The sequence below is a fragment of the Trichomycterus rosablanca genome, chromosome 3 (assembly GCF_030014385.1).
Source record: "Trichomycterus rosablanca isolate fTriRos1 chromosome 3, fTriRos1.hap1, whole genome shotgun sequence".
NCBI classification, from domain to species: Eukaryota; Metazoa; Chordata; class Actinopteri; order Siluriformes; family Trichomycteridae; genus Trichomycterus; species Trichomycterus rosablanca.
The window spans coordinates 7593494-7615630 of record NC_085990.1 but is presented as its reverse complement, the minus strand read 5'-3'; the positions used below and the strand labels follow the sequence as shown (position 1 = coordinate 7615630).

Here is a 22137-nt window from a genome sequence, read left to right as displayed (position 1 = left end):
CTGTTGGCCGGATATATTTATGGTTGGTGGACTATTCTCAGTCCAGCAGTGACAGTGAGGTGTTTAAAAACTCCAGCAGCGCTGCTGTGTCTTATCCACTCATACCAGCACAACACACACTAACACACACTAACACACCAGCACCATGTCAGTGTCACTGCAGTGCTGAGAATGATCCACCACTTAAATAATACCTACTCTGTAATGGTCCTGGGAGAGTCCTGACCATTGAAGAACAGCATGAAAGGGGGCTAACAAAGCATGCAGAGAAACAGATGGACTACAGTCAGTAATTGTAGAACTACAAAGTGCTTCTATATGGTAAGTGGAGCTGATAAAATGGACAGTGAGTGTAGAAACAAGGAGGTGGTTTTAATGTTATGGCTGATCGCTGTATATACATATTAAATACTGAATGCTTTTTGTATCTGTAATAATTTATTTTGTCTCTTATAGCCTTGGTTTAATGACATTTTAAAAATTGTCCAAATGTCACCACACAGTATATTTTAATGTCATGCTATAAGCTTGTTGTTTATTGGTTAAAAGAAATGCCATAGTCCACATAATTTTGGCCTGTCTAACCACCTCTAAAACTACCAGATAAAAAAAAAAAACTAGAATCCATTCAGATATTTGTATAGTCAAATTGTGTGGTGTGCATCCCTACATCCAACAGTATGACAAATGTAATCTGAACAACATCAAAAAATATTGATTTATTTAATAAAACATGTAAATAAGTGGAAAAGGGAATGTACACTGATTTTAAAAACAGAACATCAAACGCACATCTATGTACATCTTTATTTTCACTTTCACACTCACTCACTAAACTCTCGTCCTGACCATCTCTGAACCCTGTTCAGTACAGCAGCTGTGAGACACTGTGAGAGCTGCCATCATCATCCTAAAAGATCTGTAGGGGAAGCGAGGATCAATCTGAATCTGCTTCTTCAACAGCAACCGCTCCTACAGCTCCGGCCAACTCTTCTTCACTCCCCTTCAGTCTCTCTCCTACACAAACACACAGAGAATATCACTCACACCTGACCAAATAATCATAATAAATCTCAGTGCTTGGCCTGTTCATGTATTCACTCAAAAAGGCATGAATTCACAGGAAGCAATAAAGCTGAAGTACATACACAGTGTGGACAAGTATGTGAACACCTGGCAGGTGAGTAAGGTTTCTACACATAGAACTGCTCAAACCAAATACCTATGCACATCCCTTGGTGCGCAAGTGCACAGTCAAGCTGGAACAGGTGAGTTTTTCTAAACATGAATAAAAACGAGCAATTAATAATATATAACTGAAATAACTAAAAGGCAGAGAAGTAGCACTGGAGAATAAAAAGCCAAAATAAAGATGTAAGAGTGTGTTAAAGGCAGCACGGTGGCTTGGTGGATAGCGCTGTCGCCTCACATCAAGAAGGTCCTGGGTTCGATCCCCAGGCAGGGCGGTCCAGGTACTTTCTGTGCAGAGTTTGCATGTCTGTGTGGGTTTCCTCCGGGAGCTCGGGTTTCCTCCCACAGTCCAAAAACATGCAGTCAGGTTAATTGGAGACACTGAATTGGCCTATAGGTGAATGGGTGTGTGTATGTGTGTCTGCCCTGCGATGGACTGGTGCCCATCTGGGATAGGCTCCAGCATTTACATTTACATTTATATTTTCAGCTTTTAGCAGACGCTTTTATCCAAAGCGACTTGTGACACACAATGAGCGGAACACGATGAGCAATTGAGGGTTAAGGGCCTTGCTCAGGGACCCAACAGTGGCAAGTTGGTGGTGGCGAGGCTTGAACCGGCAACCTTCTGTTTACTAGTCCAGCACCTTAACCACTGAGCTATCACAACTGGATAAGCGGTTAAGAAAATCAGAGTGAGAGAGTGTGTTAAAATTAAAGACTCAGTTATTTGTTAATATAATGACTTTTTACAACTACAAGATTATTAGATAGTGATTGAATGAAAATAAAAAGCAACTTAACCACAGCATTATAAAGCTTTTAATAAGCAACTATAAATAAACCAACTTTACTGTTTTATATCATTTAGTATTGGAAAATCAAAACATCTTAAAAATCCATCAGCTGGGGTGAATTGTCCAATTGGATCCAATAGTGCAGGACATCCAACAAATAAAAAAATAAAATGTTTACACATCCTTATGCATCTGTATGCTTTTAAACAAATGGTAAGGGTTGTTTTTGAGGGGTGGAGAAAATGCCCTTGTGAATGCCCTTCCCACACTCAGTGTAAGAACATACACAAATGAAACAATTCAAAAAGGCAGGTGGGTGATCATTGTGTGAGAATCAGCCTGAATCATTATATTTTAAATCATACTCACTAATGAGCTCAGCTATGGCCTTCTGGGTTCTCTTCTCTAGTTTCTCCAGTTTTTTAGCTACATCTCTTTTCAGATCCCTACAGAACAACCACAACATTAAGTCCATTAAAAATGACACTATAACAAAAACATACTTTGCAAAGGAGTACTACGTCAATGGTGGCTTTTAAAAGTGTTTACCAGTCTGGTTTCCTTGGAGCCAAATTGGCCAAATCCTAGCAGGGAGAACAAAAGACAAGGCATCATCAGTGACGTACTTTTTAACTGGCTTGTAAGAACAAAACACACGATTTAAGCCAATTTTGTTGCATTTCCCATTAATAATGCCAGTGACAGCCACAAGGTGGAACATTTCTAGACATAATTCCACTTACCACTTCTTCTATGATGGGCTCAGGGTTTGCAGCTTCTAGCTGGTCTTTAACTTTATCTTCCACTGCAGAGACACAAAGAACAAGTCAGACACTTGATTTCATTTATTTATTTATTCAAGCTGTTATGTTCACACAGATCCTTAGGCCGATACAGCTGAGAGTCATAGGCGTAATTATACTGAATGCCATAATTCCCAATCATCCTTCCAACATGTAATGAGAAGAGTACTGGACCTAGGACGGATCCTTGAGGAACTCCGCACCGGATGGTAAAGACAGGCAAAGAGAAATTACCCTTTGGATTTGGAAATATTTCAAGGTGTAAATATGCAGGACGACTAAGTGTGCTTAATGACCAGTTGCATCTTAAATAAAATAAAATCATTTAATTACATTAATTAGTGATTCTGGTCTGTGTGGGAATAAAACACTGGTCGGTAATAAGAAACGGTCAGAGATTGAACATGTGTCGATAAGGCTCTTAATAAATGCAGAAAATGTAATTATCACATCGGGGGTTGTGCAAGAAGCAGCGGATTCACAATTGGGAATTGGAAACGACTAGATTGAAAGATAAAGGGGGGAAATACTGGGCTTGTGACACCAAAAAAAGATGTTCATTATTTCTGCAAATACACCTAGAAAGAAATATAAGTCACAGAACAAAAGCAGGATTTCTGCACCTCAACATACTGCAGTGTTTATCCCGGCTATTCTGGTTGCATTTGGTAAATTCTGTTATGAAATGTAACTGTTTACATGTCTGCAATATTTAATCATGCAGAGACAATGCTAGTTCTCACCTGAAGCAGGTTTAGCTTTGGGCACCTGTCTGTGTTTCAGCTCCTCATCTTCCGGTGTGTAGTTTCTTAGCTTCAGATCTCTAAAAAAAACCAGCACAAGCACATTCACATTAAAATTTAAACCAGCAGTACCCATCGATCAACAGAAGCACTAGATGACAGATGCAATGCAGGGTGTTGCTGGGATTTTTTAATACTCGGATAAATGTTGGGTGTTTCGGGCGAAACAGTGCATGGTACTTGTTGGAGACAGGAGTGTAAGGAATCAAATGGTCATCGGATTCAAATTTTGATATTTTAGTGGCAAGGATGACTACAGCATCAGATTGCTTTCATCAGTGCAACCAACATATTATACTGTATAATGTGTTAGTAATTTAGCTGGAGAATCAGCCATGATTTTATAAATGAACGAGTCTATAAATGAAAATGCTTTGAAGCTGGCTGTGCTGTTGTTTTCTATTGAGTGCAGTGATGCTGCTTACGTTGCCATTGCGCTACCTTAAGTGTTATGCTCCATGCTCATTTGCCGCCTTGACGCTCGGCTTTTACCACTCGTCGCTGTGCCTTAAAGTTCAATTTGATTGAACGCTGACCCCAGTTTGCCGCTGAGCTTTTTAAAGTGCCGCCAACAACAAAAATTGTTTATATGATGTAGTCTGAAGCTAAGAACAGACATGGCGGAGAGAAACTTGTACTTAAGTGTGGCTCCACTAAAATTCTCTCTCTTCAGCTCACTTGTGTATAAACTATTTCTGCAACACTGCCAACCACATCTAAGGGGCAATGGTAGCTGTTAACTCAATAGTGATTAAGGTACTAGGCTAGTAATCAGAAGGTTGCTGGTTCAAGCCCCACCACTGCCAAGTTGCCACTGTTGAACCTATGTGCAAGACCCTTTATTCTCAATTGCTGTATTCTGTCATAACTGTAAGTCACTTTGGATAAAAGTGTCTCATAATCTTACCAATATATAATAATCAACTACACATTGGGAAAACTGAACAGCTGTGTAAGGTTTTCTGTCTATATTACTGACCACCACAGTGCAAAGTCCACCCTTTCCGATGTTTTAAAAAGGGTTACAAAGGTTTATTTTTAATAATTTAATATAAAGGACAAACGGCCACTGTTTAATTGGCTTCTGGTAAATAAAAAACCCTAAAAAGTCACTTTAAAGAGTTGCTCGGTCCTCGCTTGAGCTCAGTGACTGATGACGTGTTTAACATTATATAGTCACCTTGTGTTAAAAAATACCCCCTCCCACACCCAAAAATACCAATTTGTTTGTTTGTTCATTAAGATTTTAACATCATGTTTTACACTTTGGTTACATTCATGACAGGAACGGTAGTTACTCATTACACAAGATTCATCAGTTTACAAGATTATATCGAATACAGTCATGGACAATTTTGTATCTACAATTCACCTCACTTGCATGTCTTTGGACTGTGGGAGGAAACCGGAGCTCCCGGAGGAAACTCACACAGAGAACATGCAAATTCCACACAGAAAAGACCTGGAGCACCCCGCCTGGGGATCAAACCCAGGACCTTCTTGCTGTGAGGCGACAGTGCTACCCACTGAGCCACTGTGCCGCCCAGTAGAAATACCAGAGAATTCAAGTTGGAAAAATCTAAATGCCCATCTTTACTCCAGTTCCCTACAAGCTTGAACTGGAGCCAGTTTTTTGTGCGTCATTTCAGCACTAGCACACAGATAAATCTTACCAAACCTCAATGGGTTTCTTTTTTTGACTGCATAATAATTCTTGAGTAATATTGATTTCACTGTCTGTCGTGTGTGAAACACGTCATTCTATTGACAGGAGTTACACCTGAGCGCTTAAAACAACATTACTTCCATTCTTGCAGGACCAGTTTTTAAACTGTCAAACCAGTGGCCTTACAAACAGCTTAAAGGCATCATGAGCACATTTAATAGAAACCCTGTCCAGCAGGTAGCAGTGCAAGCCAACTCACTTCCCACAGCGCACTGGGCCATTGAACACGAGCAATCCGTGCAATCAAACCAGGCATGTGTACAAAGCCTTCATTTATTTCTCTCCCAGCTAATTAGCACGTAGCCTTTGCTCTCCGAGCTCCATCTAGGGATTGTGGTTCCCAGCCGAGGCCGAGTCGACACATGCCCAATTATGTCATCTCTAAGATCGTTCAGCAGAGAGACTCCGCCAACATCTCTGCAAATTATAACCAGTTGCGAAATTAGTCACAAAGAAGCTCTCGTACGGCCTAGAGACGAGACAGGCAAGGCCGTTTGCTTCAGCGCTAACGTCAGGGGATTATAAGATCATTTTCAGTGTAGACTCCTCATTGTCTGGTCTCAGGAGACTTGAGCTAATTCTGTGCTGATTAGCGATGGGGCTACATCAATCATCTCCTACACTTAATTAGAATGAGAAGAATCAGCTCATTACTGTGAATTACTAAAAGAAGATAAGTAGACTCGGAGCTGAATATGAGCTAAATAATGACCAAAAATATGAGGACAGCCCTAATCAAGTGTTTTAGCAACACTAGTGGCTAACGAGTGTTTATTAAATTTTTTAATTTCATTTTCATGTGTTTTCATAACTTTATCCTGGTCCAATTTCTCCAGAATCACTGGGCACAATGCTTTATCACATCCAGGACTGGACGCCAATCCATCACGAGGTCTCAGGCACCCATGTCTGTATGTAGATGCCAACCGGGCGATTGCACCACTGAAAATCGAATACTTGATCTCAATTGTAGTGGGCTAGCATATTTTACCACAGCTCAACCTGAGCGCTAATAAGTGTATCAAAACAATTATTTATGGCGCCCAGGTGGTGCAGTGGGATATTCAGCTAGCACACCTCCTCGGTTCGAAACACGGTGGGCGCCATCTGGCGGGCATAATTGGCCACTATATCTGCAGGGTGGGGGTCGGACTAAGTGTGGGTGGGTGGGTCTTCAAACGCTGTGTAAGGACCCTGATTGGCGGAAGAGACGCCTGTGCAGAATGCAGGGGCAAGAAGAGGAGGGCTGTACACGTGTCGGAAGAGGCGTGTACAGTGAAGTGCTCTCCTTGGATGCAATCTGGTATCTCTCAGCAGCGGAAGACAAAATTGAGTGTGCTAAATCGGGAGAAAAATGGAGAGAAAATGCATTAAAAACTATTTTATTTATTTAAAAAATGTATTCAAGCCTAATTGTGCCACAGTATACAAAGTAAGGTTCATTAAGCCCCGATTTGATCAGTCTGGTGTGGTCACAGAGCCCTGACTTCAATCCCACTGAACAGCACTGGAATAAATAACAGGGTCTATTGCTAGCCAGGGTTTCCTGAACACAATCCCTCAGACACACTTACAAATTATTCCGGAAAGCCGTCCTACAGGATGAGAGGCTGTTACAAAGGCAAACTAGAAATTGTGGGGAGGGGATTGGCAACTACATCATGTTAAAACTTATGATTTGAAGGTCACCCTGAGGGTATCATGGCCACTAAAGTTAAAAAAAAAAAACTTGACTTAAAACCCTTGACTTAAAAACACTTAAGTGAAAAACTGAGACAAAAGTTTGGGAACCCCTCCTACTGCTGAGTTTCCTGAAAAGACTTCCTGACCATCTGCTAGAACAATAGCACTGCCACCATCCCTCACGTACAGTACAGCAGCCAAACAAGTCTCTACTACTTGAAAGCCAATGGTCACTTTAGCCCCGAGTCAGAGCTGCTGACTTCCTAGCTTTGCATTTTACATTAACAGCACTTGGGAGACTTTATCCAAAGTGACCTACTGTGATTGAATACAATGCAAGCAACTGAGGGTTAAGGGCCTCACTCAAGGGCCAAACAGTGGCAGATTGGCAGTTGTGATTACAAGTCAAATATCTTCACTGAGCTACCAGTGCTTTGGACACAGCACCATATCAAATGCTCAGGCTAAAGGAACAGAAGGGTGCACGTGTTACATCACAAAGCAAAACTGACCACAATTTGGAGTACTACAGCAAAGTGGGTGAGTAAACTGATAAGTAAAAATTGCAATTCTATCCATTCAAAAACATTCTGAATCCACTGTATATGCTTTTAACAGGACCTCAATGTAAAGGAACTTTAATGGTCTGCACAGTGAGCCCTGACCTCAAGTAAGGCCCCGACTTCCCATCCAATGTCAGTGCCTGACCTTATAATTGCTCTTTGCTTTGGACTAAGTAGTCACAATTTGCCATGGGCACACTCCCAAGTCTTGTGGTAAGCCTTCTCAAAAGAGTAAAGGCTGTTATAGCTGCAAATGGTAGGCCAACTTTATATTAACACCCATGGCTTTCATATAAATGTGAAATCAAACAAGTGAATGGTCAAATGTCCACATACTTTACATTTGCATTTCTATTCCGAGAACTGCCAATCACTGGATGTTTTTAAACTGTTTTACGACATTTTGTTTACAACAAATCTCAAACCAGTTTGTCTGCCACAGTCAAAATCACATTTTCCTTATTTCTATATTTGATGTTAACTTTACCTAAAAGTTTTCGGCCACTGTCTGTACGACTCTTTATTCATTGTGCTGATGCACCATGACTGGCTGACTGGATCATTACATGAACATGCAGCATCCCTCTTTTTACAGATGTGAAAATACCACAGAAACATGTAGTGTGTACTAGTGTACTCATTTTGAATACTCATCACTTTATTATTATTTGACCTAAAAAATTTGTGACACACGAAATGTGAGCCAATAAGAAGAAAGACGCTGCGCTGTGGCCTCATTTTCTGCAAGACTGCATCTATCTGATAAGCGTTCGGCGCTTCGTTTACCGCAGGGCTAGGCACATGCTGTCACCTTGCTCACAACATGGTTTGAGTCAGTGTCAGAGTTGTGATGTCAGCTCTTTCAGTCAGCTCTTTCAGTCAGCTCTTCCAGCTAAATATAAATCATCTTGCTGTAACAAAACACTGCAGTGAATCCAATTGCTGAATGAATGGAATATTAAAAAATAAGTCAGCAGATCAGGCCACACATTTCAATCCCAAAAAGAAACTCATGCTGTGACGAGCAAATGTTTTGAATAGTCATACTATTACTAAGTTTGGTTTGTCTAAACCGGACACTGCTACTAAATGAAGATCTGCTTAGGAGCAGAAAGAACAGACTCCTTGATCGGTCAAGTATGTCTCCTTGGAATAGTAAGTCACTTCTAACTAAGTCATAAAAACAATTTGTTTGTCTCATTGGTGCACTTCAAATGTCAGGGGCAAACAGGGAAAAAGTTCATTAGACTGTGACCATCAAAAAAAGCAATTAGCTAGCACACGCTTATTCTGCCATGTAAAGAAGCCAATTCCTAGAACCAGGAGCAAATTCCTAGAAAGAGCTTTGCTGCATACAGAGGACCAACACTTCACCACTCACACCAGGGCCAGTGCATCAACCAAACAGCAGGAGTCGCTGTTGCAGCAACAAGATAAGGAATCCCCACCTAGTATTCCATCTTTCAGACATGTCAGCTGCCGACACTTGAAGCCGACCTTAGGACACCTATATTTCTATATTAACATTTCAACCAGAGTGACAAAAGTAAATGCAATATTAGTTTCCATTTAAGTGCTTAGTAAAGAGGTGGGTCTTTAATCATCTTTTAAGGAACTTCAGTCCACCACCTGGGTGCCAGTACAGAGAAAATCCTTGATGCCCAAGATCCTCAGGTTCTGACTGGCGGATCAAGCCATGCTAGAGTTGTGGCTGGAAGGCAGAGTGGTACAGAACAGGGTTTGATCATTTCTCTAAGCTGGCAAGCATCATTGTTTTAAATCGAATGCAAGCAGCTACTGAAATCGAATGTGTCAGCACTTTGGTTGATTGAAATCCAGACAAGCAGCAGCATTTTAAATAATTGCAGGGGTTTGATAGTGGACATGGGAAGACCTGCCAAGAGAGAGTTGGCAGATCAAGTCCAACCTCAAAATGACAAGAGACTGGACAAGATTCTGACAGGCTTTGATAGAGAGGAATGGTCAAAACTTTCTGATGTTCTAGAGAAACAACCAGAATGATCAGGTTAGGCAAGCAACACCAGCCGACAGCATCTACATTGATCGTACATGATCTGATGATGTGATCTGAGATAATTGACAGATAAGAGCAGACTGTAGTGCACCAACGAGCACCTGCTTGAGAAATTTGAACTGAACTTAAGGAAGACCTTAAGGAGAACAAAGCTTGGTAAGAGGCTTAGTCAAGAATGGAGCGATTTCAGCCTTGCACGATTTGCATTATCTATTATCTATTTGTAGTCTATATGTAAATGCAGTCGTGTCGTAGGACATGAATAGGTCACATGCATCGTCTCTTGCCTCACCTAGAGAATTTGACAGATTTTACAAAACACATGACAATCACACACACAAAAAGGAGTACAGTAAAACTGGCATACAGCTGTTTTTTGTGGTTGAGAATTAGAAGTACTTGGGCTGTTTCATTAAATAATCAAGAAATATTAAGACTTCTCAGCATATAGCACAATCAGTAACTGGTGACCCATTGGCACTAGAAAGCACAAATATCATGTGGTATCATGTGGTAGATTGGTCAGGTTGAAACCCTGAATTGAAGTGACTTTCACACCACTACACTACTGCCATATCAGCACTGGGAGAGTGAAAAGGCTTTTTCTTAGCTCACTGAATACCATGCAGGTGCTAAACTAACCATTGAAGCGTTGCAGTGACAAATGTGGACCAACCTGAAATGTACTTCGACAACTGTAGCCTTTTATGATCTCTTAATACCTCACAAACGTGACAGAATGCCACCCTTTAACCAGTGAATGAAGATGACTCAACCAAATGGTTTACGCCCGCTTTCAAGTAGGACAATGCTGAAGCATTTAGGAAACAATGCAGACGGTAAGGCTATAAGCTGGGTGGTGTGGCTTACCTATCTAGGGAATGATTGTTTTGCAACTGGAGCTCCATTGCAATTTTAATGAGGTCTGCTTAGTCATGAGAGACACTCCTTTAAATTTTTAAACCCGGACAACACCTCAGTTCTAAGCATGAAATAATGTGTCCTTATAATTTTTCCATCAGATTCTGATGAAACGAAACAGCGTTCTCATTAGCGTCTCAATCACTTTGTCTACAATCATGCAAACACAAACATGCAAAACCAGAACTAAAAGAAACCTACAAACTAAGCACACAGTACACCAACAGAAGCTGGAGACAGGAATAGTGAGTATGGTAAACATAATAAAGTACCTTGCAGGAGAGAGAGCCTAAGTTCTACCCAGGATAAACAATGAGTATAAACAATGGAAAAGGTCCAGTCTGGGTTCTGGACTAAGCCTAAAACAGAGCCAAAAGAGAGAGTAGCTGCTCTTGTTAACACTAAGCAGAGCCTCATATCAGGCAATTTGTTTTGTCATTTTTATTTAGCTTTAGGGGTCGTCACAGTGAATCAATCTGGTCCACATACCTGATTTGGCACAGTTTTACACCAGATGTATGGATGATGTTGTTCTAAGCTTAACGTGGCTCTCCGTACACAATGTTGGAACCCTGCACTGGTAGGTGATGATAAGCGGCCACAAACCAGACACATGTCAGAGAAGACACATGGTGATGTGATCTCCTTGATCAGAATGGGAGCCGATTTAGATTAAGAATAGGAAATGAATAGATTAAGGAAAATAAATAAAAAAATACCTTAAAAGTTCTTAAATTGCTTCCATATGGCCAGTTAGATAAGTTTTGGGAAGACCATCACATTTTAGCATGTTAACCAACCTGTGCCATTTACTAAAAGTACTTGAATTATGGTTCCATTGCTGTGCAAGCTGAACAACACTGCTCTTAAAGTTGAACTGTAAATGTAGGTTAGAAACTGTTCATTTTGGTGTCATTTATTAATGCTAAAACTACTGAAACCACTCAAAATGTGGACCAAATCCTGAGGTACAGAGGTGTAATGCACTAGTAGGGTGGGATTTGATAAGCAGTATTAATAAGCTGTCATGTTTAAGAACTGTACCATCCCACCAGAACAAGCCAGATGGAAGCCTAGTGGTTATGCATTTTATGTAAAACAATGTGCAGGCTTCACCTGTGCTTCTCTTCTGGTTCCACTTCCTCTAGTGCTCTCTTGCTATCAGGCTCTCCATCTTCTTGCTCCTTCCCCTTTAACAAAAATACTGGATTAGTCTTATCAAAGAATGTTTACACACCCACTATTACTACAATTAACTCGGTGCCAATACGGAAAACTGCACAACTATGGACTACACAGGGCAAGAAGCTTTCACGATTTGTATTCTGGTCACTACTGGCAAGTTTTGCCTTTGGTTTTGCTCAGTACTCAAAGTGCCTCAGAAAATCTAGAATAAACACTACTAACCACACAAAAAGAGTGGGAAAAAAAAGTTTTGAGTTAGGTAAAGAAGGATTGAATTCTAACTTTACTGGTAGAGGAAAACTGTGAGTTAATTCTTGAAATTTTAAAGATAGTGAACAAAAGAACAAGGTCAAATAGCAAACTGGGGAAAACAAAGCTACAGACCAGCAGGAGGTGAAGATAACTCTTTATTGATGCACTACAAATGTAGTAAGTGCAGCAGTGTTGTGATTTATAAAACTCCATTACTAATAAAGTGAAAAGAATAGTGCTCCAAACAACAATATAAAGCTAATAGTATACTGTGATCAGAAAGTGTCCAGTCATAAAAGACTGGAAAAAGATTAAGTGCTAAAAGGGTATGTGTTCCTAAAAAAAGGTAAGAAAGTTTAAACAGTATTTCAAAATTCCATCACAACCACCTTATATCTCATACCATAGTATCATTGTAGGGCTGACAATGGTCTGCTACCCAGTAATAATCTGGTCAGTGGGGATCTCTTACAATTAATAAATAGGGTAAAAAAAGTGTACAGGACCACAACTGAGCCACTGTCAGTAATTGCATATACACAACTACACAAAACCTTCTAAAATATACACACTATAGTGCCACCTCTATATGGAGCACCCAAAGCTTATTGGAAACATTTGTGTACCATTTATTTATTTGGATTTTAACGTCATGTTTTACACACTTTGAACTGTTAATTACTGGTTACACAAGGTTTATCAGTTCACAAGTTTAATGTCAAACACAGTCATGGACAACTTTGTATCTCCAATTTACCTCACTTGCACGTCTTTGGACTGTGGGAGGAAACCTGAGCTCTCTGAGGAAACCCACGCACACATGGGGAGAACATGCAAACTCCACACAGAAAGGACCCGGACTGACCCACCTGGGGATCGAACCCAGGACCTTCTTGCCGTGAGGCGACAGTGCTACCCACTGTGTACCATCTGTTTCATTTTTATTTTTCTTGTATTATTTTGGCTCCACCATATTTACTTAACTTTTACTATAATAAACCACGGTGGCCTCGGTGGGTAGCACTGTCTCCTCACAGCAAGAAGGTACTGGGTTCGATCCCCAGGTGGGGCGGTCCGGGTCCTGTCTGTGTGGAGTTTGCATGTTCTCCCCGTGTCTGTGTGGGTTTCCTCCGGGTGCTCCGGTTTCCTCCCACAGTCCAAAGACATGCAAGTGAGGTGAATTGGAGATACAAAATTGTCCATGACTGTGTTTGATATTAATCTTGTGAACTAATGTGAGCCTTGTATATCGAGTAACTACTGTTCCTGTCATGAATGTAACCAAAGTGTAAAACGACGTTAAAATCCTAATAAACAAACAAACAAACAAACAATTGTAATAAACAAACGGAAAGTTGTATTTATTACTTTTTTTCTGTAATAAATACTGATACCAAATCATGTATGGTAAAAAACCCTAAGGTATTAAAATATGATGCTGTGCCTATTTGTTTAAATAAATGTAGAACGTGTTACTACACAGCAAGCTAATAGACAAAACGTACTGCACTTCAATACAAATTCCACGGTTATTAAAATATCGACAAATAATATAGAGAACAAAAACACGTTTGTTTACTAAATAGCACAGTTAGCATGTCGGCTAATAGGCTAACTATTTTAGCCAGTTCATGAGCTGCACAATGCTTATTAGCAACAAGCTAACAACATGCTACACATTAGCAGACACCGACAAGCTAATTGCGTAAGAATTGCGCTTTTTTTCTAAAATAAAATTAATTTAAATAAATAAACTCACCTGAAGCTGTCGGTCTCTGAGCGCTTTTAATCTTTCTTTTCGTTTCAGAGCTTGTTCTTGTAAAGCACTCTTCTCCATGATGAATCTTTTAACAACGCTAGCTTACATCGATTATCTGTACTGCAGCAGTCAGCTACAGGAGAGCCGAGCACATCGATGAACTGCTGCTGAGCTCCAGTGTACATGGACTGAACATGTGTATCACTGAACATGTGTACCACAATCATGTTTAAATGTGACTTTTAAATAAACATTGTTTTATCCATGTCTCAGCTCGCATCTCAGCATGTCTGTGAGATATCTCACAATGGATGTCATCATCTAAAACTCAATCCCAGCAAGACAGAGCTGTTACTCATTCCTGGAGATCAATCTCCAACCCAGGATCTAGTCATCTCTCTTGATGACTCCCAGATCAGACCATCTGATAATGTAAGGAGCCCTGGTGTTGTCCTGGATAATTAGCTGACCTTCTCTTCTCATGTAGCCAACATGACAAGATCGTGCCCGTTCCTCCTCTACAACATCAGGAAGATTCGGCCATTTCTCTCCATGGAAGCTACTCAGATTCTTGTGCAGTCACTTGTAATCTCACAGCTGGACTACTGCAACTCCCTCCAGGCAGGTGCTCCCATGTCCACTATTAAACCCTTGCAGCTCATTCAAAATGCAGCTGCTCGCCTGGTTTTTAACCAACCTAAACGCTGCCACATCACCCCACTGCTGTACACCATCACCCCACTGCTGTGTTCTCTTCACTAGCTTTCTGTAGCTGCACGCATTCAGTTTAAAACACTGATGCTCGCCTACAAAGCCAAAAATGGACCAGCCCCAAGTTACCTTTGTGGTCTAATCAAACCCGCTCTGTACCACACAACCTCCGAGCCACTAGTCTCGCTTCACTTGATCCTCCACCCAGGACTCGAGGAAGACGAGCATCAAGGCTCTTCTCTGCACTGGCACCCAAGTGGTGGAATTAACTTCCTCTGTCTGTCCGAACATCTGAGTCTCTGGCTGTCTTTAAAAAACGATTAAAAACCTTCATCACCTCTTTACTAAGCACTTAAGCTGACATGTACTTACTTACTAACACTCTTATTAAAAAAACACTTTGGTTCTATCAGGGTTTCAGCAGATTTGTGTTCTTGGACTGTTGTTTACTTAAACTAGAGTAATTATGTTTACTATGGAAACACTTCTGTAAGTCGCTCTGGATAAGAGTCACGGTGGGTTTGGTTCCTGTTCCCCACAACACCACCAACTCACCCATAAACGTAGAGCCACCAGTGGATTTTTTTTTTTTGCATTTGTTTAAGAGGTATAAAGACACAAAAGAACCTGGAGAAACATGGGGAGAACATACAAAAGGAGAGTAACTGGAGCTGATACATCATTTTCCATGCAAATAATGAGACTTCTGTGTGGGCTCATAATGATGACATGTAATCACCAAAGTGTTACAAGCACTAAAAGCCTAAAAAAGGACTCCATTTTCATTCAATTTTTATCAACTGCTATATCCTGGTTAGGGTCACGGCGGGTCCGCCAATCCATCACATTTCTCTCTACATACACCTGCAAGAAACATGTCTTGCAGCCTCTGGATTTCTGTAAAACACACTACTATCCAATTTGGAAAATGTATATGTTTTTTTTTCTTTAGGCCCAAAAATCAGCTGCACTCCTTGATCATAATTTTGTAACAATAACAGGCTAATTTAAGATGCAGATTCACCCTGGGTTATTCCAAGCAATGTAGGCCATCACCATGGCAGTAAGCCTAGAACTGCCTCTGGGTTCATTTTCTTCTTACTGATCAGTGCTGGCATATCAAACACTGTGTTAAAGATGCATGTGACAGCATAATTCCTCCAAAAATGTGCTGAACTTGGATAGACTATTATCTTGTGCTGTTCTGGAGCACAGACACCAAGATCCCGAAGCCCCTTTGGTGTAAGTAAGCAAATGAATTAGTTAATATAAGTGATTGCTTCAGATTGCATTAAGTTGCATTAACTTAAGTTTGTTTTTTGTTTTTTAAACTTGGGCTGTAGCTTTCCACAGCTTTACAAATGAGAAAATTTAAATTTAACTCTGCCACTTTTTATTTGCATTTCTTTGCATGGTCTAAAAGACTTTTTTAAAGACTTCAGTGTAATTTGCTTGGGTGGCATGGTGACACAGCATGGTGTGGTTGCTTCAGTTTTCTCCAGACTCACTTAAAATGGTATTAGATGTATTGGCTAATTTGTAAGTATGTGTTTAGTATGAGTATGGGGTCAAGGTTGCAGTGAGTCTGGCTTCCCTGGAATTACTAGCAATGCTGTTACATGTAGCCTTGGCCTACTAAGTGAAGCGTGTAATGCCCTGCATGTATTTTCTAGTGAATGAACACCCCAGACAGCATGTTTCTACAGCTTCACTTTGCCCAATGGTATTGTGCTTGAGCAAGTTGTGCTTGTGCAAGTCGAATTATGTCAGTTTTCCACTGGGAAACATGGTGGTGCAAACAGTAGTGTGGATGCTGCAGAGCTCCAGAGACCCGTGTTTAATCTCTACCTCTAACTGTAGTCTGATAAGTTTTGCATATTTTAGTTATGTCCACTAGTGTTTCCTTCTGGCACTTTGGTTTGTAGCCAGACTCCTTTATTTATGTTCAAAAGCCGATTCGGGTTTGGTGTCACCTGGAAGTTGTAACATGGATGCAGGGCTCCGACATGGTGTCAGTTGATTGCAGGGACGGCACACTTATCTATTCAATCCCTTAAAAACAATTTAGCCTATGCTTTATTGCTTGTATTTATGAAGTGAAAGAAAACGCGAGTACCTGTTGAAAACCCATGCACACATGAGGAAAAAATACTTTAGACATGGGGAAAACACCAAACTCCTTAGAAATACGGACCTGAAAAGATGAGTATATGTTTTGTCCTACTGTGGACTGTCACCTGGAATTTCAAATCTCCTCAGACATGCTTTACAGTGTATCACAAAAGTGAGTACACCCCTCACATTTCTGCAGATATTTAAGTATATCTTTTCATGGGACAACACTGACAAAATGACACTTTGACACAATGAAAAGTAGTCTGTGTGCAGCTTATATAACAGTGTAAATTTATTCTTCCCTCAAAATAACTCAATATACAGCCATTAATGTCTAAACCACCGGCAACAAAAGTGAGTACACCCCTAAGAGACTACACCCCTAAATGTCCAAATTGAGCACTGCTTGTCATTTTCCCTCCAAAATGTCATGTGATTTGTTAGTGTTACTAGGTCTCAGGTGTGCATAGGGAGCAGGTGTGTTCAATTTAGTAGTACAGCTCTCACACTCTCTCATACTGGTCACTGAAAGTTCCAACATGGCACCTCATGGCAAAGAACTCTCTGAGGATCTTAAAAGACGAATTGTTGCGCTACATGAAGATGGCCAAGGCTACAAGAAGATTGCCAACACCCTGAAACTGAGCTGCAGCACAGTGGCCAAGATCATCCAGCGTTTTAAAAGAGCAGGGTCCACTCAGAACAGACCTCGCGTTGGTCGTCCAAAGAAGCTGAGTGCACGTGCTCAGCGTCACATCCAACTGCTGTCTTTGAAAGATAGGCGCAGGAGTGCTGTCAGCATTGCTGCAGAGATTGAAAAGGTGGGGGGTCAGCCTGTCAGTGCTCAGACCATACGCCGCACACTACATCAAATTGGTCTGCATGGCTGTCACCCCATAAGGAAGCCTCTTCTGAAGTCTCTACACAAGAAAGCCCGCAAACAGTTTGCTGAAGACATGTCAACAAAGGACATGGATTACTGGAACCATGTCCTATGGTCTGATGAGACCAAGATTAATTTGTTTGGTTCAGATGGTCTCAAGCATGTGTGGCGGCAATCAGGTGAGGAGTACAAAGATAAGTGTGTCATGCCTACAGTCAAGCATGGTGGTGGGAATGCCATGGTCTGGGGCTGCATGAGTGCAGCAGGTGTTGGGGAGTTACATTTCATTGAGGGACACATGAACTCCAATATGTACTGTGAAATACTGAAGCAGAGCATGATCCCCTCCCTCCGGAAACTGGGTCGCAGGGCAGTGTTCCAGCATGATAATGACCCCAAACACACCTCTAAGACGACCACTGCTTTATTGAAGAGGCTGAGGGTAAAGGTGATGGACTGGCCAAGCATGTCTCCAGACCTAAACCCAATAGAACATCTTTGGGGCATCCTCAAGCGGAAGGTGGAGGAGCGCAAAGTCTCGAATATCCGCCAGCTCCGTGATGTCGTCATGGAGGAGTGGAAAAGCATTCCAGTGGCAACCTGTGAAGCTCTGGTAAACTCCATGCCCAGGAGAGTTAAGGCAGTTCTGGGAAATAATGGTGGCCACACAAAATATTGACACTTCAGGAACTTTCACTTAGGGGTGTACTCACTTTTGTTGCCGGTGGTTTAGACATTAATGGCTGTATATTGAGTTATTTTAAGGGAAGAATAAATTTACACTGTTATATAAGCTGCACACAGACTACTTTTCATTGTGTCAAAGTGTCATTTTGTCAGTGTTGTCCCATGAAAAGATATACTTAAATATCTGCAGAAATGTGAGGGGTGTACTCACTTTTGTGATACACTGTATATCCTCTGGATAAAGTGTTTACTAAAGATCAATGCCACAGTGAGTACCACACAGGGCTTGTGGCACATGGGTTTAATCTATACTTCTGGTTACTGTCTGTTATATTTGATCTGCGAGGGTTTTGGATACTCTGATTTTCTTTCATTTTTTAAAAACTTTAAAGGTGTGAAAAGGAGGGTGGACTGGCTACTTTAAATTAGCCCTAGTTGTGAGTAAGTAACAGGGTGCATTCATTGACCCTGACCACTATGAATTAGTTAATAAAATAAATGAAAGGTGCAGTATGGCAAGAACATCTTGGGTTCGATTCCTAGGTGGAGTGGCCTGGGTTCTTTCTAGAAGTTAGTGTAGAGTTTGTGTGCTCTCCCTGTGTCTGTGTGGGTTTCCTCCTGGAGCTCCAGTTTTCTGCCACGTGTTTTCTGGCCAATTTTGACTCAGTGTCACGGTGGGTACAATTTCACTAAGCGCACTGCAGTCGCAGCTGATTTTTAATGCACGCTTTAAATAGACAGATAACATATTATACAAATAAACACCACTTCACCTTAAAAATACTAATCTGTTTATATATTTTAATATTATATTATATGTATAATGTACATTATAACAAATTTCTAAAGATTTTAATACCGATTAACAAACACATCCTCAAAAATATACATGGCCACCTGACCATGAGTTTGTTGGACAACCTATTTCAAATACAAATGCTATTAAAAGAGACTGTCAGGCTATATTAGTGCAGAATAACTTGAGTAAGTGAGTTACAAGGCAGGTCAGAAGGTCCTGGGTTCGATTCCCAGGTTGAGTGGTCCAGATCCTTTCTGTGTGCTTGTTCTCCTTGTGTCTGTGTGGGTTTTCTCCAGGACCTCTGGTTTTCCTCCTACCTATTTCAAATACAAATGCTATTAAACTAGACTTACCTGTGTTTGATCTTTTCAGCTATAGCAACAGCCACTCTTCTGAGAAGGCTTCACACAAGACTTTGAGAATTGTCTGTGAGAATTTGTGCCCATTCACTCAAAAGAGCATTTGAATGACTGGACACTGATGTTGGTCTAGAGAGCCTTAATTGCTGTTCTAGTTTATTCCAGAGCTGTTCGGTGGAGCAGAGGTTTTAAACTTCTTTCTAGAAGTTAGTGTAGAGTTTGTGTGTTCTCTTTGTGTCTGTGTGGGTTTCCTCCTGGAGCTCCAGTTTTTTGCCACAAGTCTAAAAATATGCAGTCTGGCCAATTTAGACTCAGTGTCACGGTGGGTACAATTCACCGGGCAAAAGGTAAGAAACACACCAGACAGGTTCTCCCTGTGTTTGCATGGGTTTCCTCTGGGAGCTCTGAGCAGTCTAAGTGCTTTTGGTGTAAAGTTTGCATGTTCTCCTTGTGTTTGTATGGTTTTTCTTCCCACAGTACAAAAACATGTTGTCAGGCCAATTTTGATCCTGGGTCACGGTGGGTACAATTCACCGTCCGAAAGGTAGGAAACACCCCGAACAGATCGCCAGTCCTTCGCAGGGCAAACACACACACACACACACACACACAAACACACACACACACGTTCGCACTTGTGAAGGACTGACGACCTGTCCTGGGTGTTTCCCAGTTTTCGCCCAGTGAATTGTACCCACTGCGATCCTGAACAGGGTGGGCGGCACGGTGGCTAAGTGGGTAGCACTGTTGCCTCACAGCAAGAAGGTCCTGGTTCGATCCCCAGGTGGGGCGGTCCTGGTCCTTTCTGTGTGGAGTTTGCATGTTCTCCCCGTGTCTGCGTGGAATCAACACGGGTGGTTCAAAAGAATCGATTCAGTAAGTTGACTCGCAAAGCCCGTCAGCGCTCCCTGCTGCCGGAGAAAGCTTTGGATTTGGAGGTGTGTACTGGGCGGAAAGTGAACACTGCGGGTTGGGAGGATTCACCTGACAGGGATGCCTGTTTTCAATTGCTTCTTTTTTCCGCGTTGTTCGCTGACATCCTAGGATATGTGTGTGTGTTTGTACTGAGCGCAGAACCATGCCTGATCAGAGCCGCGTAACTTTGGGAGCGCAGAGCCGGTGGTGAGCAGGTCGCCTCCCGCTGAGGAGCATGCGATTCCTGCGCTCGATCCACTCTCACTTCTGCTGTACGGACTCGCTTTATAAAAAGTTCGATGGTTTAATTCGCTTGTGAGGAAGCTGAAGCAGCAAGGCGGCTGGAGAATGGCTTCGAAAGATCGGCTCTACGAGCTGTGGATGTTATATTATACTAAGGTGAGTGAGATCAGTCCGGACTCGGTACCACACCTGTTGTGTTGTTGGCTCGGAGTTGAGTCAGAACGCGGTAGATCTGTGGAGCTGTGATAAAAAGTACAATCGATCTGCAATGATAATCTGTGTGGCTTATTGCATAAATGCTTTGTTTAGTTTTTGACCTTGTCATTGATTTGAGTGTTTTGATTACAAGTGTAAACAGGAAGTGTAAACAGACTCCTGGGCCACTGTTATTGCGGATCCCTTTGCGCCCAGATGTACTGACGCTCACGGTGCCCATGGAAAACGTGATCAATATTTCAGTGGTGGTTTAAACTTTCCTGGTCAGTTATTATTTGTTATATGGAGCTGTTTTGTTTCTGACCAGACAGTATGGACTATTTTATCCACACCTGTGTATCAGGTAGGCTGTGATCAGTCAGTCCACTTCCTCATACGTTTCACTAAGCGCACAGCAGTCGCAGCTCGTTTTGAATGCACGCTTTAAATAGATAGAGAACATATTATACAATTAAACACCACTTTACCCTAAAAATACTAAACTGTTTATATATGTGTAATATTATATTATATGTTTAATGTACATTTTAACAATTTTTAAAGATTTTAATATTTTATCAACTTATTTATTAGGATTTTAACGTCATGTTTTACACACTGGTTACATTCATGACAGAAACGGTAGTTACTCATTACACAAATTTCATCAGTTCACAAGTTTTTAATATCAAACACAGTCATGGACAATTTTGTATCTCCAATTAACCTGACTGCATGTCTTTGGACTGTGGGAGGAAACCCACGCAGACACGAGGAGAACATGCAAACTCTACACAGAAAGGACCCGGACCGCCCCACCTGGGGATCGAACCCAGGACCTTCTTGCTGTGAGGTGACAGTGCTACCCACCGAGCCACCGTGCCACCCAAGGTTTTAATTCCAATCAGCCAACACATTGGGGCCACTTCTTAAAAATATGCATGTCTTTGAACTGTGGGAGGAAACCGGAGCACCCGGAGGAAACCCATGAAGACACGGGGAGATTATGCAAATTCCACACAGAAAGGACTCGGGGATCGAACCCAGGACCTTCTTGCTGTGAGGTCACAGTGCTACATTAGGACCACTCATAACATATGCATGGCCACCTGACCATGAGTTTGTCCATCCTACTTCAAATACAAATGCTATTAAAATAGACTGACCTCTATGTGATCTTTTCAGCCATAAAAACAGCCACTACTCTGAGCCGGCTTTACACAAGACTGTGAGGAATGTCTGTGAGAATTTGTGCATTTATATGGCTGGGCACTGATGTTGGTCAAGAAGGCCTGGTTTATTCCAAAGCTGTTCATTAAGGCTGAGGTCAGGGATCTGTACAGGATACTGAGTTTTTTAAACTAAGATTTTGTCATGCATTTATAGATCTTGCTTTGTACACAGGGGTACACTCTTGCTTGAACAGGAAATATCCTTCCCTAGCTGTAGCTGCAACATTGGAAGCATTGAATTTCCTTTATATAACTGACTTCTTACTCTGGTTAGCAATAG

At 41.4% G+C, this 22137-nt stretch overlaps 1 protein-coding gene across 1 annotated transcript; it reads right to left on the bottom strand.

Annotated features, from left to right (window-relative positions):
* Positions 1–699: 699 nt before the first annotated feature.
* ccdc12 (coiled-coil domain containing 12) lies at positions 700–13831 on the bottom strand. Its single transcript, XM_062991796.1, has 7 exons — positions 13719–13831; positions 11639–11712; positions 3535–3614; positions 2732–2793; positions 2538–2572; positions 2358–2434; positions 700–1017 (listed from the first exon to the last, which is right to left on the bottom strand). The coding sequence occupies exons 1-7, from the start codon at positions 13794–13796 to the stop codon at positions 938–940; spliced, it is 486 nt and encodes a 161-aa protein (XP_062847866.1). The 5' UTR covers positions 13797–13831; the 3' UTR covers positions 700–937.
* Between the last annotated feature and the right edge of the window lie 8306 nt (positions 13832–22137).

Bases quoted from the DNA above. Each gene is read 5' to 3' on its own strand.
- ccdc12 (XM_062991796.1), bottom strand. From the start codon at position 13,796: ATGGAGAAGAGTGCTTTACAAGAACAAGCTCTGAAACGAAAAGAAAGA. The intron at 11,713-13,718 runs GTGAGTTTATTT...TTTTTGTTAAAG, and splicing joins TCAGAGACCGACAGCTTCAG to GGGAAGGAGCAAGAAGATGG. The intron at 2,573-2,731 runs GTAAGTGGAATT...TCTCCCTGCTAG, and splicing joins AGCCCATCATAGAAGAAGTG to GATTTGGCCAATTTGGCTCC.